Source organism: Hetaerina americana, unplaced genomic scaffold (genome assembly GCF_022747635.1).
Source record: "Hetaerina americana unplaced genomic scaffold, ioHetAmer1.1.p SCAF_1, whole genome shotgun sequence".
In the NCBI taxonomy this organism is placed as follows: Eukaryota; Metazoa; Arthropoda; class Insecta; order Odonata; family Calopterygidae; genus Hetaerina; species Hetaerina americana.
The window spans coordinates 40,702,034-40,728,701 of NW_027286069.1; the positions used below are offsets into that span (position 1 = coordinate 40,702,034).

Below are 26,668 nucleotides of genomic sequence, written 5' to 3' on the forward strand. Positions count from 1 at the left end.
ATAGGGACATATATACAATACATAAATACAATTATAATTTAAATGAAACAAAATTTTGTTTCGAGGAGTAATAATATATAAAATAAATACTTGCATTAAGGGACACGTTTCTCTAAGGTTCGAAAGTAATTATCAATCCGGGGAAGTAAAATCGTACGCTATCAGTCTGGAATTATCACATTAAAAGCCCTTTTTCTGTGTTTCTGAACAAACGCTAAACCTGCCCATTTTTAGTCCCCAGCACAGTAGCCGTTACCAAGGCCTCTCGCTGGAATCTTACCTAAGCTTTCAACGACCGAAGATCCTCCCCCGATGGCTACTCACTTTAATAACACACCGCATCCCCATCCCTCCAATGGAATCCCACCATCCTAACTCCACATCATACAAACTTCCCAACAACCCATCCGATAAAAAAGTAAACAATCCGTCCTTAAGACTTCATGAATATGCTGATTCGCGCCACCCATTGGAGTCTCCCAATCCTTTTCCAACCTTTCCACCGTCCAAGTCTCCAACCCTCCCCCCACCCTCTCCCTGCTCCATCCACATCTCTCACGAAACCATTTAAGTCCCGATTCCTTTGTTTGTCTCTAAACCCTTCTCCCTCCTTTTCCAACCCTTCGCTTATCTTACCTACCATATAAACCCCATCCCCCGTTCTATACCCAATCGCTCCAACAGGAGAAGAACTGATTATAAGAGTTGAATGAGGGCAGGGGGAAGAAGGTCCCACCGGAGAAGGGGCAGTCTCCACCTCCGACCCCACCCGCTACCAGCGTCGTCCTCCCACCCCTTCCTCCATTGCACGAGGCCCTCCTGAGGACCGCTTTGAGGAGTGAGAATGAGAGCCGGGGAGGATGCCCACCGACCGGGGCGGGGCAACGGAAGCTGGGTCCGCGCTACCTCCGGAATCTCCAGACCACATCTCGGACCCGCCCCGTTTTGACCCCCGCTGGCATACCGGAGTGACTCGAGACGGTTCAACACCTTACAAATCGGTTTATTCTTAATGGGAAAGGTTGCAGGGGAGGGGGGGGGCTGAATGGAAGAGCGGACGCGAGGGGGTTATGCGACTGTAGAGATGTGCCAGCAGATCAGCGCTCACCCATGAGCCCGCTTGCTTCGCATAATCTCCTGCAGCAATTCTATCGACTTTAATCGATGATACACGATGAGGTGAGGCATGGAGGGAATCCTCTTCTCATGCCGTGCTCGTGAAAGCGGCGTGTCACCGATGCTGCACGAAAAGCATAGAGGCGTGGAGGATGTTCGGAAAACATCGCATTATAAGGTTCCTTAAAATGTGCTTCCGAGGGTGCACATTCTAAAGACTATGGGATTATGGAAAGAAGGGGCGCCAAGGACTAAAAACCTCGGGAGGAGGGGGACAATAGCTTATGAGGGATGATTGGTTTTGCGATAACATGATTGTCTTCACTTCGCTAAAAATCGGAAAATAATATGCCGTCTATAATTATGCAAAGACAATATATGTTACCCTAACGTTCAAGCTGCACTTACATGATAATTACGGAACAATAACGTAAAGAGCATGATCTACTGATGAATGAGGGATATAATAGCCCATACTCGAACACACTCGTACATCCCAATCTTACGTTCCCGTGTCATTGCCTAAAGCTGGTATTGCGTACATTCAAATTCCTCGCAAAACAAGAACTCTCTCTCTCGAGGGAATGCACAAGATGAAGACATAAGATAGGGTGTCGGTATGAATAAAATAATTATTCGGCGTGGGAGGAGGCATTTTCTCCCTCGCACCGGACGGGACGGGTAAAATTGATTGATCGGCACACGCGCAAGGAGAAGGAGCGCGCGGAGATTTATGGCGCTGCCGGGGCATTTAATGCATATGCGTGACCGTGTGACTCTCCCAAAAATTTTATGCCAAGCATTCCACATGAGGAGAGATGAAGAATAAAAGAGTGTGTGAGAGAGAGAGGAGGAATTTCTAATGAACGAAATAGCAAAATAGCACGCGGTGAAAAATTGTCGAATTTATCCTGCCAGCTCGCCAGAGCCAATTTCGTCTCCAACTCAATTACGTTTGGATAAGAAGATCGGTTGATTTTGGGCGCGGGGTCCCATTTGCAATTCAAATTTAGGCAGAAATTGCCTGGCAATGCTCACCATCCCGGGAAAATAATAAAAGATGCTTGTTGTTCTTTCGAAATGCCTAGCGCGGTTATACTAATTGAGCAACTGTCGCTTTGTCTCTACGAAGAGCGATCAAATTGACACTTCCGCGTAGGAAATAAACGCCGGACATCACTCATGCAATAAAAATTTCTTATATTTGCTGATGAACTATGTCAGCTGTGAGCTGAGTAGTCGTTTAACAGCAAATATTTTAAGCCGCGCTGGAGTAAATAGCATCAACAAATGGACGTTCTTTAGCGTCATATTATTCAAAAGGGAGTATAATGTCATAAATGAACCCGTTTCTGATGACTTAAGAAAAGTGAAATACAATTTTTTAAACTTTACTAAGTAATGGAAAGCTTCACGTCCGAATACAATAACCTCTAGAGAAAGGCAAAAAGTGGTACTACTTAGCATATGTAATTTCGCGATAAAAACGGTCATAAATTTTTGATGGGCACAACCCAGCTGTCTGTCTTGAAATGGCACAACTTCACACGCATTGTTTTCGGCAAACATAATGGCTTCACCTCTCCAACCATTCATAACGATTACTTTGTAGACGATTGGGGAAACTCAATTCTAAAGATTAGACATGACATTTCTGAAGTAGTAATCAAATCAAAATGATGCACCTGAATGTATGATACATTAACTCCGATTAACTCCGCTGAATAAAATTTAAGCTACATACCCAGGTCAAAAATAATCCAAAATTAAAAGTTTCATCCCTTCAGAGTTGAGCAAGTATAATATTTATACCATTCAGAAGAAGAGAAAGTATCAAAATATGAGTTTTATTTTACTATCTCCCTTTTCCCTTCCTCTCCAACTCTTCTCCTCGGATAACATATAGAAGGAATTTCGTGGATAAGGGGAAGTCTATGCCTATTAATTAACAAAATCTTTAAGGCGGTACCAAACGAAGAGGAGGCGATGAGGAAACAACTGGAAGAGGGATCATTTAGAAAATTATAAGCATGGAGAAGGAGATTGTGGAAACACAAAAATCTTTCCCCTAAACATTCTTCTTAAACACGCGTTCGCACGTTGATTAGTTAAAGGACGACAACAGTGGAAGGAGAATAGGTCAACCAAGATTAGGTTAGTAAAAGGAGAGATAGAGCAAGCTCGTGATTCTCGATGTGATTTGACAAATTTGAGGAATTATTAACATTTGATTTACATCTTAAATATTCAAGAACAAAATCCACTCATCTTCAGTGAAGCATGATGGTTCAAGAAGGAGACTTAACAGCTCTGGAGCACAAAATTACTGTCTGCATTTAATTGCGTGCAAGGTGACCGTGAGCTTCAAATCAGAAACATTTAAAGAACTAATATCGCTCGAATCCTGAAAAATCTAGTTTGAGCCTTCCGAATTCTTAGCACCATTTGAAAATATTCCTCTAAGGATGCTGAGATACCTTGACAAAATGCTTTGCTCCCAATACCGAAATTATATCGAGGTACGTGGCCTTTTGAGCCGTTTCGATGGGAAAATACGATGTTGTTCCCAAATTCCCCTCCGCATCGCCTTTCGGTTGAATGAGCGAATCAGTGACTGAAGTGACAATTGGAAAACAATGGAATCCATTTCCTCCATACAGATTGATCGAAAAGTTAATGAAAAGGCGGCAATTGTTATTGAATATTAGTTTGATGGAATGCTTCGTCTCAAATCCCATATTAAACTGGACCAGTCAAAATGTTACCCCTGGCCGGGTAGTGAGGCACCGGATACGCAATCCCGACCAAAAAATGCAGGTTTGTGGAATATATTATTTTCTCAGGCAATACTATTTTCGTAACTTCCCGCTTTTTCATAAGTGGCAATAATCAGTGAAAGGAGGAATAAAAAATATATCGAAGCGAACAGACAGGTTCATGTGATTTTAACGTAAGGAACAAGAAGGCCTGAAAAAAAGACTAAAGAGGTGGACAAATTTAAAGAAAAGGAATGATATATGGAGACATCCAAAGAAGTAAGAGGACTGACGGTGGAGACGACAATAATGCCGCGCTCTTCACGCCACTGATGTGAGCTTCCCAACAGAGAAGAACGGTGGGAAAAAATTTCACTTGGTAGACGGGGGGTGGGAGGAAAAGGTGACAGCAGCGGATCTCCACCCGGAGCAATGAGGACAGGAATATGGGGTTGAAGAAAAAGAGTAGGGAGAAAATAGAAGATAGAAGGGACCGTGGAAGGGCATTGAAGGCTTGCGAGTCGAGGGCATAAATTAAGATGCAGACGAGGACAAAGACTCTTGGGGGAGGGGTGGTGTTTGGGGGGGGGGATGGGCTAGGATCGGGGAGGAGGAGCCGAATAGGGGTAGGGAGGTGGTGGGGTCCAGACGCCCGCGTCAAGCGAGAGAGGCGATCGCAATAACGCAGGGTTTGAGAAAAGGATGGGCACAGGGAGGAAGGCGGGAGGTCTGCTTCCTCGAGTGGTTTGCCGCCTGAATGAAGTGAAAGGACAGATAAAGGGTCGAGAGCGTGATGAGGGCGTGCAAGAGGAATTGATGCCTTTCCTAGCTAGACCTTGTCCTTCGTAACCTCGACAACTCCAACGACCCCATGACGAGAACACCCCCTCTCTTCCCCCCCTTCACTTGCACCACCACGTCACCGACTCACCCCAAACATTCTCCTGTTCATAGCGACTCTTTCTCCTGATACGCCTGCACGCGCACGAAAGGCGCTGCGCCCCGAACCGAAAGAATTCTTCCTGAATGGCCTCCCTTCGCCGTCTCTTTATCCTCGAACGAAAGACGCATCACGTGAATGGAAATTCACATTTTTTCACGCAGTTACTATAATTCCCCATCCCTCCTCTCCGACCTCGCGCCATCCTCTATCCTCTCTCTACCACTCTCTCTCTCTCTCTTTCAATCCGTCTCTGGTGCGCTAAAGGAAAGGATGAATCAATCAGATCATAAATCATATCGCTGGCCTTCGAGGAGTAAATGTGCTCAGCATGCACTATTTATTCCAATCCTTATTTTTCAATAGATATGAGGGCGCAGCCATTCTTTTAATATCGTTCATCCACCAGGAAAACCATTCTTCATATTGCCAACTTGAATAAAATGATAAACGACCCGTGAATGGGCGTATTTACAATTTTTTGAAACGATTGAAAACGTTCTACCATAATGGATTAAGCGACTACTTTTTTTTTGAAGCAACACATCATCTTCCCCACTTCAAACGTAACCCAGATGATTAACGGATACTTTACATGCATTTAAAAGCCCGTACACAATGTAAAGCATCGTGCAATGTTCCGAATGATGAATGGCTGAAGAGGAGCATGCCAATGTTATTGCCGGAACCAAAAATTAAAGACGAAAATCAGTTTAATTTCTTAAAGAAAATGACATGAACAGCATCTTATGAAATATTCTTGAAAAATATATCAGACGCTATTGTGGCTGCTAAGATAAATGATATCAAGCGAGTTTCCTTCATAAGACGATACGAGCGCCCCATACCTGTGAGTTGAATGAGGTAGACGCAGTTAGGGGGCTGCTAAATCTAGCTCCTGGAGATTGGTATGAGACAATCGGAGGTAAGTTATTTAACTCTTTATTTACCCACGTAATTTATTCGAACTTATCACTCAAATCTCCCAAACGATTAGTTAAACCATTCACCCGGTGTATTCCGGACGATTACCTCTCCAGGATCATTCTCAACTCCTCATTCGAATTCTCTGTATTTCATTTAATTAAAATGTTAATGGATTTTATAAAAAATGGACCCCGCCCCCTTCGTACAGTGATCCGATTTAAATAATGATTCATTGGCGTCGAATGAGTTTGTCTCGGCGCCCAAAGCACATTTTATTCCCCCATCCACAGCACTGCATTCTCGTCATCAGTCTACCCAACATCATCTGAATTCTTATTCCCCCATTTAAGACGGGAGCTCTTGAAAGAGAATGGCAATATAACGCTAGGAGAATTGATCTCAAGACTATGGCACACGTGATACTATCTTACAACAGCGTCGGTGGCTTGATTATATGATAATTTTATTCATTCACTCTATTGCAATTCCTACGATTCCAAAACTTCTAAAAGGCATTAAACATGCGCTATAAATTGGCCAGTTGCTCCATTTGAAGTAATGACATAATGATCTATAAAGCCTTACCAATGCAAAAATGATGCCCAATTCCAGCAAAAAATGCATCTTACATCGAAACTTGGGGAATTAGCAGAGAACTTTTCATCTCAAATCTGTTTGCTGACATACTTTTAAGTTATGCTTATAGCAAAGATAATTGTACTTTTTGCGATTAAATCTACAGGCCGTTGATTTAGGACTGAAAATTTCACGACAGCTCGAGAAATGGGGAATAAATATTTACAGTATTATTTTGGGGGTTATTGAAATTTTTTTTATTGATTCTCTCTCGAAATCACTATTATAAATACACAACGGACAGTCGGGACGGAAACCGAAGCGGTGGAGGGAAAAAATTTAGTGAAAAAAGGCCTAAGAAAACTCGTAAGGGGAAGTTAGAAGAGAATGAAGAGAACAGAGATTGGGGAGAAGCAGGAGAAAGAGGGTGTTAAAGGGCAAACCAATAAACAAGCATTCCAAGTCTGTCCGGAATTAGGGAAGGACTCCCCTCTCCCGAAACTTTAGGACCATCCTCTCTTCTACCTCCTCCACTTCGGACGTACCCCTTCAATAGTCCTTTCAATCAACCAGGCAAGAGGTACTGCAGCAACGCCTGGCGGTATAAACGGAGATTTAGCGCACAAAAGCAATGGACTCTTTATAACCCTCGTGCACATGTAGTTCTCTAATCCTCACTACCACCACTTCCGAATGTTGCGACTGTTTGGCACCTGGAAAGTCGTGCTCGCGCAAAGTGCAAAGAGAAATCGGGCTTCCATCTCTTGTGAGAATAGCGAGCTGGTTGTAAAATGTTTCCCGGAATCCACCAAGGAGGAGTCGTGAGAGGAAATGGAGGATGGGGTTTGAAATGAAACCCGTTGGATACAAAAAGTTCTGGGTTCTAAAAGAAAAATTTTATTTTACTTCGAGGAATTTCAGTAGCAAGCCATCCCCAATCCGACGTTAGAGCACTTCCTGGATTGAGCCGCCTAGGTAGAACAAACGCTGTACTTGTATAACAAGTATACTAATGATAAATTAGTGCGCCCAAGTTACCCAGAAAGTTTGATTGACACGATGTTCACCGTAAAGGGATAACACTAGAACTATAAGAGCTTCAGAAAAACTCAATTCTACCCGCAAATGTTTCATCAAAACCCAAGAATGGTCATTGGGATGTTTTTTCAGTTACTAAAGATGACAAATGGAAAAAAATGACCACGAGTTCCAATGAGGAGGCTTTTACTGTTTCTTGATCTTTGTTAATGACTGATCTTCATCCAGGAAGAAAACGCATCCAGCATCAAACAGCCTGTCAAATTGTTCCGCTACATCGCCAAACCTTATGCACACGAAATTATATGATGTTCGCCATTAGAACTAGGACTTATTTTCCAGAGTAGCAGCAGTCATAAAAGCCCATTTCATTCAATGAAAAGATAAGAGAGTAGACTATGTGGAACCCATGACCACCAATTGTTACTTCTTTAAAATATGGAATTAAAAACGAGGAATTGTTCAAACGGAAATTTAATTTGAACATTAAAATAATGTATTGGTTTTTATTTAATTATGTAAAACACTGTTGCTAAGTTAGAATTAACAACCCATATCTCCATTTTTGAGTTGTGAAGTTCTGGTTTCCTCATTATATCACTTGGGAATATATTGACTACGGATAACCTCCAGCTAAGGAGGGAAAAAATGTGGAAACATAATACCGAGATTGGAGTAGAGGTCTTTATTTGGGCAAAGTATATTCTCTCCGAGGGAGCTATCACTTCCACGAGCTTGAATCTCTCATTCCTTCCTAATTCTTGTAGCTCTCAGATAAACCACCCCAAGCAAACTACCGTCAGCGCCATTCCTAAAAGAGAGACTCATATAGTCTCATGAGTCCCAACGCCCCAGTTCTTCCCTGTACCCGACCTACCCTTCCTTTCCATCCTATTCCTCATATCTGGGGTCTCCGACCCTCGCACATTCTGTTTCCAATAAACTCTCCTATTCCGTGAGAAAGACACATGGTTGAATTCCCTTGGACGGTATATATCCGAAGTGGGCCCATTCTCAAGAGACCCCGCAGGAGGTCTCTCCGGCCCCCACCATCTGGGATTTTATGCTCTTTCCCGCCCCAGGGTAAAAGTGGCGAAACTTGGGGAGGGGGGAGGGGGGTTGCCGGGTGTGTGTTTGGGGAGGGGGGAGGCGAGAGCCACTATGGGCCGGGGGAAGGATGAAAGAAGTAGGAGGGTGGAAGCGAAAATCCAAGGGGTTGGTCCGACGAAGGAGGATGTGGGTGGGGAAAGTTCTCTCCAGAAAGTTTTGAGGGTCAAGAAACTACGGAAAGAGACAAGGTAGCATAACCATTCTACCGTCCCTATGGCAACACATTCCTTTCCCCTTTATTTCTAGGTTTTTCGAGAACTACAAAGATGAATAGTTTGCCGCCTAAGTTTTCCCAGGGTCCTTTCCTTGGCGACCAAGGAAATTAGTGTTAATTATTTTTGCGAAAACCTTGTACAGGACAGTTTTCTTTTCACACCTTCTCCCTTCGGGAAAACTAGGATCAGCTTGTTAATGGCTTTAAATCTTATAGGAGATTAAGACAAAGAATTAGGTGACTAAGCATCCAGTCTGTAGTAGTATTGAATTTAATATACACCGGAGAAATTTCTGTAGCGCCTACTTTTCTGATGAGAAGCTTGGTAGACTTTAAATACTTTCCTTCCTTTTTTACAGTAAGCATTTTCCAAATTCAGTACCAAATTTATACTTCATCCAATCCCTTTTCTGTGAATTCAAATCAGGAATTCTACGGCAGACCTTTCTACTTGATAATCAATATAACTCCGCGCATCCAAAGAATGAAATGTAGAGGAAAACTTAATTCAAAAAATTGGTTAGTTCGGTTAATTAAGTTACATTTACCATTGAAAATACGAACCAAAAGTGTGCTTCAAGGATTCTCGGCTATATATTTGATCCTAATCACGATGAAGCAGATGTATATATTCAAGTTAAATGTGTGTAATCAAACTCATCCGAAGTGTAAAGTGTGTTAGTTTTAAGGGCACACTAAAAATGTTGAGTTGGCACATTTTTTACTATTAAAAATAATGACGTCTAATTAAACTACAGCACATTTGGCAGCACACTCAAAATGCATATGACGACACGGGAAAGGATAGAAATATACCATCCCTAACGGATAATTAAGAAATTACAAACTATTTCCGGTAAATATTCCACAAATATGTAACGACTTTCATTTATTCTACTGAGGGCATCATGCTTATAATAACTATCCATCAAGTATGGTAGCACAGGCATTACGTGGGAGGAGTATATAAATGTTTGAACTCCGCAGATTTATTCGTGAGAACATTTTCTGTTGAACCTGACCGATGGACTTTAAATTAGTTTCGAAATTTCACATACAATTAATTCAAACCAATATGTCAAGTTACCAATAAAAATATTACGTTATGTTCCATATTTGGAGAATCTGACAAAAAGTGTTAGTTTTGACATTTTTATTGATGGTTTAAAATCAATCGTCTCAAAATAATTCACTAAAAATCGCATGAAGATTTGTTAAATATTTAAAATGACCCATTACAGGTCATCATCAGCCATTTACAATAGCATGCATATTTCAGAGTTTTCAGCGACACAACTGCGGAGGATGACACATTGGTGAACCGGAGTATTTTGCTTATAAAGATGTTTGAGCCTTGCAAATTCCTCCTAAGGACCTCCAGTAGTTCACGAGCCAATACGATATAAAATGTATGTATCTTATAAGAAGGACAAATACGCACCATATAGAGGTATATCAAGTAAACTGAAGAAGATCTATAATTCAATTTGTTGTCAAAGATATCAGACATTTTATTTACTAGCTAAAGCAGATATCATTAAGATCCACCCAGTTAGCGCTAATACTGTACATGCCTGCAAAAAGAATCTGTTGGAAAACCAAGAATGCAAGTGCATTGAGCCATTATTGACCAATGAAAATATGTCTACAGAGAGGATGTCAGAAAGGACCAAATAAGTACGAAATAATGCATGTAAATTGATTCTATTCATACACAAAATGATATATGGCAGATGCAGAAATAACTCTCAACTGTTCCCACTGAGCCCTACCATTTGTCTCGAGAGAAAAACTCACGCCATTTCATTCAAATCTTATGCATCTCAAATATACTCAAATAACGTGCAGGGGATAGATCGCCGACACACTATAGATAGTAACGAATGCCCGCACACTCACCTCTTTTCTGCATGTAGCTGAAGAGGTCGTCCAGGAACTCTTTCCTTTTTGGGTCGTCGCTTAACTCGTACAGCTGTAGAAAAAGAGAGAAGAGAAAAAACCAGTAAAAATATATTACGTAGAAATGTCAAAGGTTGAAAAGAGAAATAAGTTTACAACATGCGAAACAATAAAGCTTTGTCATCTGTACGCATAAGGGCATCAAAAAAATGTATCATCACTATTTTCCTGATGAAGTTGATTTTACTGGATCGTCTCGAGATATGAAAAAATATGAATAAACTCTCCACCCGACATCATCATCATCATCTGAGGACACCAGGGAAGTGTGAAAAAGTTATCAGGTGATTTAACCTAATTAAACGAAACGGATAAAAGAGAATAATAAGACAGCCCTCGGCGCCTTTATCCGATGACCATAAGACCGATATCTTTCAGAGTAAACAACAATTACACAGAAAAACCACGAGAGTAACCAGAGTACAAATATATACAGGAAAACATAAAAATTTGCTTGCAATTTTCATTTTTTATCGCTTTCATGCCCAGAGAGGGCGATGGAAGATGACGCATGCATAAAGGGCCATCGTAGAGAGAGTAGAAGGAAAGGGAAAACAAAAAGGCAAATAATAAGATATCCGAGCCGATATGAGTTATTGGGTGGTCAGAAACACTTTGTCAACTTCCAAATTTAATTACACACGCCCATTTCCTATCTCGTTTATCGGCGTTTTTCATCCTTTCATTCGAACTCCACCAATCTGGGGGTCCATCCCAGAGAAGAAAAGGGAGGGGGAGAGGGAGGGGGATACGCTGCACTATCTCAAAGCATAGTAACAGGCCCCCTTACACAAGACCCACCTCGCATCACACTGGTTCAATCTCCCCTTTTTCTTGTTCTTCTCACTTCGATGCCGTCTACTTCCCTCTCTCTCTCTCTAAATCACCTCTTCCCTTCTTCATCACCCTTCCCCTTGTACACACACACACCTCAAAGCTTACCTCTCTCCCTCTACTAGCCAACCTCCGCTACCCACCATCTCCTTTGATATTCTCCTCCTCCGTCTCAAAAAAATCTCCTCACTCTTCCTCGCACCATTCGCCCACGAGATACCCCCTCTTGCCTCCCCTCTCCACCTCAATCGCCAACACACTTTCAATCAACGGAAGACGGGACGCTTCTCTTTTTAACATCCCAATCCTCCCTCCGAAATAGCGACCCTCCCCTCCCTCTTATATTCCACACACACACACTCCCCTTTGGAATCCCTTTCCAAGAATGAGTAATAACCGAAGGTGATTACGAAATGCGGCACGATGAAATGAGACACCCAATAAGCTCTACGAGCACGAAATTATCTGCCTTATATGCGCGGAATTATTATTCCATCGATTGTTTCCTTTTTTTCATTATCTCGGCCATATTTTACCTGCACCTCTTTCTCTCTCCCTCCTTATCCACCTCAAAACCGAGAGGTGGAAGTGTGGAAAGAATTTTGGCGGTGGGAATTCGTCCCCGAGGAAATGAAACGGTGAAGTCATCGATTGGCTGGCTCGGATTCTGTGTGGGAGGAGAAAAGTAAAGGTGGAGCAGGGGAGAGGGGAAGATGAGATGGAGAGAGGGAGACGGGAGAGGTGTGGAAAGAGCAAGGTGGAGGGGGAGCGAGCGCCGAGGAAAACGAGAGACACTCCCTCCAATCGAATTACGAGATAACGTTTTGTACAAACAAGACACTCCCTTTCCATGTGCTTTCCAATTCTTACATTAATCAATCTGGTTCTATTAATCAGGGCGTTTTATTGCCCGTTTTTTTCCACTTTTTTATAATTAATGGCATTATGCGTACATTATATACATTTAGAAAAGGTAATGGCTAACATCAATCTTCATCTTTTTCTAGCAATCAGTTCCTTTTATCACTGTCAATACTTATCCTGAGATTTGAAAGGTGTTCCTACATACTACATAACTCTCTTTAAAACCTCTTGACCTTTTTTCATTTAGTTTAATGTTTATTTATACAAAACTCACTCTAAACGATACGTGCTTTCGATCAGATGTAAAAAAAATACGGATGACACGTTCAGGTTTGACCAAAGTTAAGTTTTAAGTTATAATAACACTTATAACGCTGCATGAATTGTGATTCGTCATGTTTACATCGACATTTGTGGCATGAAATGCCAATGCGACGATTCATCCGAAACTTTTGACATAAACTTGAAGAATGGTAATACGACCCGTATTCTCATTTGTAGCTCACTTTCTTTTGACTCGTGAAGCTAATCGGCGTTTACGATAAAAATATGAGACAATAATTTACAAAATTTCAATGACAATTCATAAATGCAGAAGATACATTCATTTCTCTGTAATCTGTTGACTTTTTACAGAGAATTGGAATTCAAAACTTAAAAAAATAATTATAAACGTCACATTAAGATGAAAGAAACTCAGTCACACTATGAGGAATTCCTACGCCTACAACACGATCTTGACGAAGCTTCGAGGGCTTGCATGAGTGGAGATTTTGAAAGAAAGCTATATTTGATCAATACTTGACAGCGGCGTTACAATAAGGAAAACTCTACTCGCGTACATTTCACCACGTTCCTTTCACCGCCTGACTGTATCATGGACTTCATTTCAGTAAACATTCCTTTGCTTTTCCCATTGCATATGAGATGAATTGATCAACTTTGAACAATAGTAATCGAGTAAAAAGAAAGAGATTCTAAAATGAATGATTCCAAATAGTTTTTACAGGGTCTCTCTTACTCTCCCATTTTTCGAGAAATCGTCCTTAATTCAGAAATATCATGATCACTAAAATATACTTTCCTTCACTGATCGTTAATCAGAAACTCATACCATTCTTTCAAAGCAGAAGAATACCTGCCTTCCCCATCGACTATATTTCCCTTTGAAATGCTCAGATTACCTTTCACCACTATCAACACCAAGCCATTAAACGAATTGAGAAGAAGAGTGGCGCCTTATTTACCCGATAACTCGCGAGAATAGAATGAGCACGAATGAGTGAGCAAATAAATGTAAACGATCGAAGAGTTCGACATTAACGCTGGCGCCACGCACCTCCTTCACTTATTTGCCCACCTTTCCATCTTCTTTTTACGGTCAAACTGGTTCCGGAAAAAAAGGAAGGCGGGGGAAAGATAGAGAGAGAAAAGAGGGAGAAACGAGGGCTGGAGACGGAAAAGTCCTGAGATTTCAGATGGGAAGGAAAGAGCAGGAAGGGGGGAGAAGAGGGAAAGGGTTTGCCTTTCGGCGCGGCATCAGCCTTTATACATCCCTTTTGTTTGAATTACTTGGAATGCACGCGATGTGAAAAAAGATATAAAAAACGGTTTTGGAGGAGATGAGATCTCCTCCTCCACCCCTCGCCCTTTCGCTCGGAGAAGAGGAATAGCAAAGAGTTGAAGGGGTGCTAAGGTGGATTCTTCCGCTCATGAGTTGAGAGGATAGGTAAGAAGGAGAAAAGGAGAAAATAAGGCACGTTGGACGCTAATGGAGGTGGATTCATTTCTCCCCAAGGGTTGAAGAAAGAAAAAACATGGTAATACCAGGGAGACCTGATGAGGCGCTCTTTGAGAATTTTTCCCGAACAACTCGATTGCGAGAATGACGATTGAATATTTCCCACTCAACAACGCTTTAATATTCCTCCCACTGTTATGATGTTAAGAAAACAGAAAAATACGAGGAATATAGAACAAATTCAAGGAGCCGGCGAAACGAAAAACAGAACAATACTCACCAATTTATAGATACGCTTCATTAAACTGGCACGTAGATGTATGTGCGAGCAACAACAGGAGAAAGATAGTGTTTTCAAAGCATCATTGCAAAATATAGTCTATTATACGTAAATAGAACATGTGCCTATACTGAATTAATAAGTAAAGAAAATAATGGCAGGAAAATGCCTAGAAAACGTCTTCTTCTCCACACGACAACAGTCCAGCAAATAAAATACTGGATGTCCCTTCTAACCAATTGGAGATTAAGGTATGAGGGCGACGCACTTGGTAAGTAGGAATGCCAGGGGATTGCAAAACCGGTGGCTAAAACTGAACATGCAGAAGAATCGTAATTATGCAGAAATGGAAAATATAATCAAATTATAATTAGTCAAATCAAATTCATTCCTCCCCAGTCACTTCTCATAATCAGTCAGTAGCTTTGCCATAAGATATTCCATTATTATATCCATACATGATACGTATAACCTTACATCTGTGCGCACTTATCAAGTTCTTATAACAACATTCCTACATATGCCTCCATCTTTTTCCCAACGTTATGTTCCTCATCATTTCAGTCGCTTCGATTCATTCCGTTCGTTAGTTTAATTCATATTGTAGGATATCTCATGCCGATTTCTCTACACCCAAATGAATAAAATCACATCAAATATTCGTATGTCTCACTAGCCCATTATTTCGTCACTACGGCGGCAATCGTCTAACTTGCGACAGCGCAAGGTGTTCCATTCATACAACCGATGGCGTTCACTCAGTCAACCTTTATGGTGATTCCCCGTGCGGGGAACCTATCGATACGTAACATTGCGTCAGACTCGCCGTACAGGTGGTCCCTTTCAAAAGTGTAAGAAAAACAGTCCATTTAGAAAACCTGTCCAGGAGGTGAAATCAAGGGTATGACCGAGGGAGGGAGGGAAACGACGAACATTATGCGCCCACAAGAGACGAGATGATCGTATGAGTGAGTTCGATTCTGCATCGCATCCTCGCATCGAGCCAGTCCATTTTCGCGCCCGCGCCTCCCCTTCCTGATTGAGGACGATCCGAGGAGCGGACAGGGTCGTAAAATAGGGCACTTTACACCGGCGCTTGTCCCGTGAAGACGCTAACCGGCACACTGGTGCTTATCTCCCTCCAACTTCTACTTTCATTACAACCCCGGGAAATATATCGCGGGTATTCGTTTCTGAGGAGCGAATGAGCATATTTCCAAGCGTTGACGACGTCATTCGGATATTGAGCGACCTCAGAGAAAAGGCGGTGGGAACTTGCGTGAAAGTGCGTGCGATGGAACAGGGAGAGGACGTCTTTATATATTTTCGGTAGGATAGAGGCACAATTTAGTCGCTTTAAGGAGACGGGATTAGAAGAGGGAACAGCGAGGCGAGGGGATAGGTACAATGATGGGCATGAACGAACGATGGAGGGTGAGGTAGAGAATTTAGTTTTCCGAAACGGCCGATAAATTTTTCGGAGATGATTCCATCAACTTTACCGAAAACGCCTCTATTCACTCACTCTACCAAACTGGGAACGAAAATTGAATCTTACCTTTTAAAAACGGGGCTTAATGACGCTACATCATGGTCCGCTACCAGCACACATGTAGGATTATTAATTATCATACAATACTTTCTACAATTTAATCTACAGAGAATTAATGAGTTACAAGCAATCGTAATACTGGAAGAGCCCCGTTTCAGTGCATAAGTGCTTATACATCAAAATGATAGTTATTCTCATCCAACACTGTGAACAAGATACATAACGTATTTGTGTCGGTATACTCCGCTCAATTACAGTTTTTAATTTGCAGCGGTTAATATTGGATATACTCCTATGTCACATGTCACACAATAGAGAGTGCCATTCGCATTCGTCGTAAGTATGTGGCCTTCCTGTCCTGTCCGGGTTCAACTAATTATTAAGACGCTAATATTGTTTAACGTTCAATATGTCATGAATATTGGTTCGCAAGATTGGGCGTTGTTGCCCTTAACATTTTATTTCTGCCATGAATAGTTTATCCACAAAAGAACTTACACATTACGTTATTTGCATTCATTTAAGGAAAACAAACATTTCTCAATATTTTCTGTAAGGACAGATCACTGTAAATCATAATATAGACAAAACATTATGACACTGATGCTACGAGTACAATTTGAATTACATATCCGCTCTGAATATTATGCAATCATTACAACTTACCATAGAAATTACTTATAGAACAAACTGAAACAAAAATATCACTGGGACTTGATTAAGGTTTGTTAGTAAAGGAAGGGAATTCCAAAATGCGATAACCAGATTAAGAAATCATAGACTGAGAGAAAATCAACAGGAAAGTCAACAAATAACAATCCCTTAATTCACGCGGGCCAAAAACCTACACAACATCATTAAACTCTCTCATTAAGAAGAGGGCCGAGACGGAAAAAGGATAAGTGGAAGGACGGATCAGGGACGAAAGAGGGAAGTGTCTGGGAGAGGATGGAGGGTGAGGAGGAGAAAAGAGGAGTGAGGGCCAAAACAAATGAATTGAGCCAGACGCAATCAAGCGCCGGAGTCGCCTCCTCATCGAGCCCATCTCCTCAGATGCGGTTATCCCGAAATATCGCCGCGATGACAACTCAGTGATTAATTATGTAAATGAAGGAGGAGATAATAAAGGCAGCAGGCGCGCGCGCTGAGAGAATTGGGGAAAGAGGAGGAGGAGAAAAAAAGCCTGATTATTCATGAACCACGCAACCGGCTCGAAATATGCGCATTAACTATGAAATTAATACGTGCGCAATGGATAGCTGCTTTCCATTCGATTCGGGTCATTATCTCGTTAATTGAAAATAAGTCGCACCGGATATCTAACTCTGACTCTGGGAACAAAATAAGTTCTAAAAAGGCGCGAAATCATTTTTTCCAGAAAAGTTAAAATTAAACTTCATGGAATTGAAGCTTGGCCTACGCAAAGGATAGGATGTCCATCACCTTTCTCGGTTTGTTGTTAATCAACGCGTACGTACGGGCATATGACGAACTTTGATCCATTCACTTAGTCAGTGTCGAATTTCAAGCCATTTGGTGCTGATATTAACTATCATAGACAGCCTTCGAGAGTAATACTGACGTAACCATCATTGTTGATGGTGTCCGAGCTAACCATATGGTAAATTACTGATATACTTTCATTTTTGCATGACTGCCAGAATCTACGAGTAATTATAATCCTATCGACCGCTCTGCATGAAGATTGGTAGTCGCAGAAACTAAGACGGCGCCATGAATTCTTACGCACAATCATACACTCATAGAAAAAAAGCTTTGGAACTATAGAGAATTCTGAAATCAGTACTAGAACAGAAATTGGCAGCAATGGAGGTGTATCTTCCGAATTAGTGTATAACCTCAATTTCATGTATATTACCTTAGAGATATATTCTTCGCCCGTTATATTTCCGGCTACGACAAAAACTAAACGACACCGGGAGTAAAGACAATAGATGAGTGAGCAGGGACTCACAACTATCTCCACCACAACCTCCATGCAGCACGCCTTTCAAACGGAAATTTCAATCCCGAACTTGTGAAGGTTGGATAAGCTCTCCAATTTTGACCTTCGGAGAAAAGGCGTGGGCCGTGGCCAAGAGTGACACTGCCGTGTCTTATGTTCTCTTTTCCTGCTTCAAAGCAGTCTGATGTGCTAAACATACGTGCTCAGAGAAGCCGGACTGAATAGGTGCCGAGGCTGTACATACAATCAAGAATATTGATTATCCATCTGTGATATTTTTTAACTTTTCCTGCTATAAATGCCTAAGGTTAAGTCCGCTCCATCGAGAGAATTAAAATAAGATAATTTTGATTAACTCTACGAGAAGATGCTGCGATCTTAATTTTTTATTTGAATGAAAAAAATATGGTTTCAGAGTACATATAACAAAGGAGTTTGCTGACATGAGTTTGTACCACATTTTTGGGAATAAACCGCCGCTGTCGACCTCCTCCAATTACCCCTAACCCCATATACAGGGTGAAAGCGTTTCCCGTTTGAAGTTATATTGCCGCACCCTGTATATAGTATCTTCGAAAAAGAATACTCTTCAACGACGACACAAATATACAAAAATCTTCTGCCTGAAGATGACAGCCGTGTCGTCGAAACGTCAACTAGATATGTCTGTGTCAATTCTCTGTTTTAATGCATAAATGTTTTAATCAAAGTATACATATAATATTCGGACGGCACAATAAAACACAAAAATAAAATAGATAACACGTGTACATACATATATAAAGAGTCTTACTTGAAGGCCTCGGAGAAGGCCGAAAGCTTAAACAATTTACAATGTGATTGTCCTTTTAAGTGTTACTATTTTATTTGTGTCCTATTGTGCCGTCCAAATACTAATATATATATATATATATATATATATATATATATATATATATATATATATATATATATATATACACACACACACACACACACACACACACACACACACACACACACACCTAGATAGCATTAGCGAACAAAAATGCAGAAACACACACAAATGAAACTTACTTTATTGTTCACTAGTGCTATATCGATGTACATTTTAATTTACATCAGTGAGACTTTCATTCAAGTGAGAGAATTGGGTGTGTGTGTGTGTATTGATATGTATATGTATATATATAGTATCTATGTATATATTTATGTATACATATATATCTATTGGATTGCTTCTAATGGCATTGTGAAAATGCGAAACCCAAGTAGGCCAACCTTGTCTTTGCTTCCCTAACAACACCATATTAGTATCGAAAGAAAAATGTCAGGTTACCACTAACGAAATTAGGCCCTTAAAAAAGCCTTGGTCTTTGAATCTGCACATTAATATAACCCGGAAGATCTGCTAGCAAGCATGCCTCCAGAAACGGAGGGGGCTCTCTGCTCACAACGAAGAGTAAAACGTTGGAAAGGTTGACGATGTCCATGACTGCGGTAATTGATCGATAATTTTTTATCCACGTCGCAGTAATTTCCACTTGGCCCTCGAGATGATGTTTTTTCCACGGCAAGGTGATGAGACGCTTTGGGAAGAGACGGCCTGGGTGGACGGGTTAATAAAAATAACCCCGAGATTCAGCAACCCTCGGCATTCTTTTCAAAAAGAATATTTGAGGAAGAATGGAGGGGGAATGTGAGGAGGGAGGCATGAGCAGCGACCGATCATTGCACCGCGTTGGAGAATCAATCACTGTACGCACACTATCTATCGGGGATGAATGAAAAAAGAAACAAATTGGAATTTAACGTCTGCATACAAAAGAACAGTTTGATGACGAGGGATTTTCACCACATCATCATATACAAATCAATCATGTGACTTTTTTTACCGATTGAGAATGGTAAATCGATTATCTCTCCTTTTCATACATATTTCGCCTTGAATAATTTTATTTGAGTTATGCCTTGTAAATGCTTGATTTTCCAATCTTGAATCCGTGTCATTATCATTGATACGGTGGTTAATCTAGCTTCAAAAATGAGATCCGCTTTGCCAGCCGCAATTTTTCAAGATGTAAAATATGCAAATAAATGAAAATGATGGAAAGGTAGGAAAAAAAAGTCGCTGTAATTCTGTCGAGAAAGAATGCATCGTAATGGCGAGGAATTCATCCCGATAACCTAGGAAAATGCGCAGTAACATAATGGTGTGAGCCAAGACACTGATGCAAACATTATCAATCGTCTCATACCCTCGGGAACCGATATGGGACCACGAAAAGGGAGCAAACCATAAAATTCATTGAGACTCCCTCCAATATGGCAAATAACCACTTTTAAACGTTTAATATCCTGGGCGAGTGTGCAAGGGAATCGGCAAAAATACTGTCCGACCCTGGTAAAGGTCACTTAGGACCCTCGAACATGATTTAGTGTAACGGAGGGTTTCGGAGGAAGATGAGAAATCAGATCAATCATTTGAAAATGATAAAACACCGCATCGGGGATGGGTGAGTAAAATAGGGAGGGAAGGCTGGAGGATTCGAGGTTAGCCGGAGATGGGGAAGAGGATGAGGAGTGCGTGCGTATGGACCCGTCACTTTGGCGCGCATGGACGCTGCCCCTAAGGCAAACAGGGAGACTTGTATGCGGCGTGCGTGTTTGTGTGTGTGGCTATTCGGTGCGACCGCACGGTAATGATGTGGCAATGGGCGTTCGGACATGGGTGAGGCGGGGTGTGGTGCACTCTCGAGAGGGTGAGAACCGGAGAGGTGCGGGAGTGTAGTTCCGTGAGATGAGCCCCCCTCTGCCTAATTATTCACCTTTATCACCATCCGTGAAAGAATACGTATCCAAAAACTCCTAACACTCCTCACCTACGAACATATGGCTACTCCCTCTATTCGGGCCAGTTCCCGCATCCCCGTTTTCTCTCCCCTCAACAATTTTACTCCACAGGTTCAAGTATGCCTTATATTCAGAGCTCGTCTAAATCTCGTGAACTTTGGATGCGGAGTGGGGGATCTCACAAAAAATAATCGTGCATATGACATATCCGAGAATATACTTAGTATTTCTCGAGATATTCGGGCACGGTTTCTGATCATTGGGCGGCGGATGATCAGAAACCGTGAAAGAGTTTTGAAACAAAATACCGGAGGATTTCGGATTCACATTTGAGTACTGCTTTTGGACGCTTCGAAAAATATACTTTGGACAAAAGCTGTGCCTTTTCTCGGAGCCAGAACATTCTGGATAACCGCATGCGGCATGGTCGCATCGCCTCCTTACCCTGTTAATATGTGAAACTAAAATGCCATGGGCCATAATAAGAGATTAATTCTACCCTCACCTCTCCAACCAATAGGAAAAATGGTATAATTGGCAAGGGAAATATAGGATTCATGAATGAGCGCAGAGAGTGAGTAGACAAATTCAGTGAGTTTACACAAGATTTACGGCTGACGTTTTAGTGAGCCTAGTAACCAATTACTTACTCGTAAATACGTCAACTTATTGCGAGAAAATTATGAAATGGAGATAAATTATTATAAGACATGGAACTCAATGAAGAATTCAAAGAGAAAATCTGAATATTCGAGGAAAAGAAGGAAATTTATGTGCAGGTGGAGCAAATACTGCAAACACGCATTGCATGTTTTCACACCAGAATTAGATTTTCAAGGGGGAAGGAATGGATCATTTGGATACTTGTAGGGCTCCCACATAAGTTATTGTTTAAAGCACTTAGACGAAATTCAGAGCATTGTTACAAATGTATAATGATAAAAGGAAAGACAATTTTGACTGTTTTAAAAATTTCGGTTGGAAGTAGTCTTAAAAGGTTATACAAGAGACGCAGACTCGATGAACATTGGATTTTTAGGAAAATATTAACTTAATAAGAGAGACAGTTAAAATGGTTCTAGGAGGTACTGAGAGGTGGTCTGTTGACGGAAGAGATGGAAGGGAGACCTCGGTCGGGCGAGGGAAGGAAGAAAGAGGGTAGAATACACGATGGAAGATAGGAAATATTTAAGGAGAGATATGACAAAGAGAAAATGCATTAGGATGCTGAGCGCTGTTGGTATTTAGGAAGAATAATGGCGCCATTTTGGGGCCGTTCGAGAGTTACTGTTAAGTGAGAGAGCAAACGTAGGAACCGGGTTCTCCCAAGGAGTTCGAAAGAAAAACAGAGATGAGATCCTTCTGGACTATTTTATCAACAATCGTTTACATAATCTCGATGAAAACTTTCATGATCTCATTCAATTAAAGGATAATGCAAGTAATCATGAGAATGTTCACCTTCACCTTATAGAAGGTGCAGGGTTCAATCCCAAATATTATCTCTTCAATGAAGACTGCGCTATATTAATAACATCTTACTGTTGTTCGAGTTTGAATTCTTCTCTGAAAAACTGCTGACAACCAAATGATGTACGACTATTTTCCTTTGAGGATTTCCTTTATACTGTAAGTTTACATGTGTATAACACAAAAAAATGTAAGTTATCAACCCGTAGGTTGCTTTCACAGGTGGGATGGACCTCACATAAATCTAAGGCCAACGGTGTGTGAAAGTCACACATCAAGGTAGGGGACCAAGTCCTTTCCATATGCCGCCTAGAAAGGCTGAAAGATCTGATACCCAAAAATTCAAATAGCTTGGGGGAACCTAAGGGTGCCCAGAGGCGTACCCGGGAATGTGTGTGTCCCTGGGCCTTCCGATCCGTAGCCCAGAGCTCTATCCACTGGATTACCAAGTCCTTAGAGGATATATGAATATTCTAACTTGACAAAGACGAAAATTTTGATATGATCCAAGAACGAGGGAGAGAGTTCCCTAATCAAGACATTATTTGCCAACAGAGAGATTTGGAAGCATCAACTCGAACGTTAAACTTTTAAGCGCTTAAATATCATTCGATACATTTTTAGGTTTGGACACAAAAATTTCAGAAAAGAGTGACACTTTAAACGATACCCAAACCTCTCGAATATAATCGTACCCCACCGTTATTCATTCCGCACCATCGGGCAAGGGATCTACGATGCAAATTCACGCAATGAAATGCCTTACAGACTCATCGCAAAGGCTATATCTACCTCCATGTTTTGCGATAGGGTGTACCTACCTGGTCATACCTTCCGCCCACCATCGCACATACTTATCATTCTCCTTCCCTTCTTCACCTTTCCTCTCCCATTCCTTTCCACCAAACCTCCCATTCCCTCTCCTTCCTCTCTCCATCCCACCTTTTCACCCTAAGCCTCATCCCGCTTCCTCTCCGGGACTGGGGCCGAAGATGCCTCTCCCTCCTCCCCCATCCCTATCTCTTTCCTATCCCCTCCCATCTGCGTTTTTAATTTCCCTCGCGTCACAGCGGCCACGATAAAGAATGATAGATTAACACCGATGGGGTGTGAGAGGGGGAATTCGGGAGGGGGAGAGTAGGGGAGCTCTTGGGAGAGCTTGAGGATATCGTGGAAGGATGGGAAGCTTTTCCCCCGACTGTGCTTTCATATCAAGTCGGCGGAGGTTCCTTCGATAGGCGGAAGAGGGGATATTGTTGCATGGGGTGGGAGGGAGAGTGAGTGTGTGGGAGATAGGTTTGGGGAGTACCGGACGATCCGTGGATTCGGGAGGTTGGGGGGGGGGAAGTCGAGGGTAAGTACCGAGGTGGGGAAATAAAAAGTTCCTGATCATGAATTATCGCCGAGGAGATTGTCCTAATTGCTAATTTCAGTGTTCATCGAAGCCTTAGAGGGGGCTGGCACTCGATACCTCACGTTCCAGAGGGTGCCTCGGATGGGGATGTGATTTCATGGATTAATAAATACATGGTGGTAGCAGCAGTGGGATTCATTCACAAGAGTATGGACGAGCAAACACGCAACCCTATAATTCGTCTTGATACTTAACACGAGCACTTTTAGATTAACGTGTACTGATTGGAAAAATGATGAATGGATAGGTATATGCTGGCGTCAATTTCGGCCCTTTTCACTCGGCGATTTTCGGACGATTTATCACGGGGTAACTTGCTAGATTAAATACGTGATCAAAGCGATGGATATTTCATTTACCAAGCTGAGCCGTCTGTTAATACGGCGCAATACTCCAGCATAGACAAGACGTAAAATTATGATTCATCGCTCTCTTATTTTGGTCAAATTCTCTGAAAAACTAACGTTAACCTAAATAATAGTTGACCTACCTATTCTAATAAAAACTAGATTCATTAAAATGAGCACGATTATCAACCTGTACATGTAATTTCGAAAATGGTCAAGATACATCCTACTGTATTTACTTCAGATATAACAATCGGTCAAAGGCACACCATGTGGGTTCTTTAGCTATAAAGTCATCTTTCTGTCAAACCATCCCTCTCCTCCAGCTCACTTCCATAATTGGTATTCTAATCACTGTTGTCAGGTTAGGAAAAAAACTGTTTGTTCTCACATCCGCCACCAGAACTTACCAGCAATTATGTTCCGTCTCAATCAATGGCACCGCGAAAAAAAATCACGAACGGGCGAGCGATTCTTCACAATTTAGGGGCTGACGAGTAACATCGAAGAGTGAGCGAGATAATCCCTTCCATTGCGAATAATCGCCTCGCGGACGGCGGAATCGTTTCAGGGATAGCTCGGTATTTACACGAGGGAGAGAAGAGAATCATTGAGGAAGTCTTGAAGCCACTATCTCACAATAATAACGTTTGGCGATTTCATTTCCTTTCTGGAGAAAAAATACGACTAAGCTCCAACTTCCTCATCCTCCACTCCACCTCTCCATACCCCTATCACTCGATGTGGCTAAAGGCAGGAATGGTCACGAGCTGGCGAAAGATGGCGAGATGGAGAAGGTTAGCGAGGAGGCAGGCAAGCAGGTACCTAAGGAGGTTGGATAGGGTGAGGTAGGCTTGGAAGGCAGAGCGAGGGGCGGGTGGGGGACAGGCGGGAGAGGAGAGGAGATCGAATAGGACAGCCCCCGGAGGCGGGATTGGGGCTGAAGGTTAAAAAGCCAACCGCCCCCCCGTCCAACCCCCCCCCTTCCAGTAACTGATAACCCTCATTTTTCTTCGGTAAATCATGCGCCACCCACTCCATTTCCTCCATCTCTCCTCTTCCATACTCTCTTTATTCGTCTTTATCTCCTCTACATCTCTTCCCGACCTTCTGATTTCTTCTCATCTCAACCCTTCCCTTCTCTCTCTTTTTCATCTTGACCCAACCCACTGCTTTCGAGATCTTCGAAACATATTCAAATTCGATTCATTATTAGATATATTACTACCCGTGAACAGTAGAAATATGTAAATCCTAACGCCGTTATTTTGTCAGAAGCAGACGGTTCTTCGTATTTCTGACATTCGGGAGGACTTGTTTATAATTCTAATACAACTTTTTGGTAGGCCAGCAGTTTCTTTAAACCAGTTTTCTAGTTTCACAGTATTATTGTTTATTTTCGTGACATTATTCTTTAATACTGGCCAATGAATGCTACAACCATCAAAAATCAGTTAAATGGGCACCATTTTTGTCAGCAATTCTGTTATTTCATTGATGGTATTAAGAGTGTGTGTACTTTCAGCTAGAAATCAGAAAATAATTACAGTTAATGAATAATTAGTGAAATATATCCACTATATTCTATGTTATAACCAGTTTGAAAGAGTTGCTTAGCATGAAGAGTGGCTCACAATTTATTCCAAGTGTACCACCTGCCCGTACTTAAAAAATGTATCAATACTGTTGTATCCTATCTTATCGATACCTTTGAAAGATGTCATTTAAAAGGGGAAGCGTCATTGTATGAATTCGGAAAAGAATTTTCCAAACTCACATTCGCAAATCACATTACATATATTTTATATATCCACTTAAGGTCATAGTGAAAGATGTTTTATTTTCCCCATTTTGTTGCTTAAATATAACTAGCAAGGACTTCTAACTTAATAAATTCTAAATTTTCAAAATCACATCATAAATGAAAATGAAAACTAAATTTTCCGATTCTCATTTAATGGATGTATGATAAAGTATCAAACTGGCAGGAGTAATCTAAGTAAATATTTATTGTTACACAAATACTACTATCAATTACTTTTTTCAAAAAAATGATTTCACAAGAAATCACCTCTTTCAAGCAACATAAAGGGAACGACGACATCCACTTTAGTTCAGTGGTTAAGAAAATACCTGTGGGTGATACGAAATCGCCAATTCGAAGAATAAATTCCAGCCACGTAATATTTTTACAATTTTTTGTACCCTATCATTCATTTTAATTATTACGATAAATACACAAGGAATGACTAAAAAAACTATGAGTTTAGCAATGAGACCAATATCATTTAAATGCAAGTAATCATCAAACCCAGTGATGGAATGAATGAAATATAGGGAGATGAAGAGTAAATAAAAGACAAAAACATGACCAGTTGGAGTGGAGGAAACGACGAGATATGAAGGGAAGGGGCGGAGTGAAGGTTGCGAGTGAGAGGACGGGGTTTTGAGATTGGATAGCCCGGGGAATTTTTAATTATTCTATCAGGAGGCGCTCATGATAATGAACCGCGTGGGGCCAAAGGCTATATATTTTTGTATCCAGCCTAAAAGGGACGAGCGGAAGGAAATACATTAGCCGATGAAAAAAGGGTGTGGATCGAGACTCATATACGAAAAGGATAGTGAGAGAAGGAGAGAGAGGAGATAGGGAGGGAGGCAGATTGGCTACGGTCGGATACGGCGTTATTTATTCGAGCGAACAAAACTCACCCTTTGCTCTCCCTATCCGC

General features: G+C 41.4%; 1 protein-coding gene across 1 annotated transcript in view; it reads right to left on the reverse strand.

Annotated features, from left to right (window-relative positions):
• Positions 1-26,668, reverse strand: part of LOC139697481 (trithorax group protein osa-like) — a 477,855-nt gene that overhangs the window by 184,599 nt on the left and 266,588 nt on the right. The window contains exon 4 of the mRNA XM_071596207.1: positions 10,577-10,649. Coding sequence (XP_071452308.1) covers positions 10,577-10,649 — 73 coding nt within the window. The remainder of the gene's footprint in view (positions 1-10,576; positions 10,650-26,668) is intronic.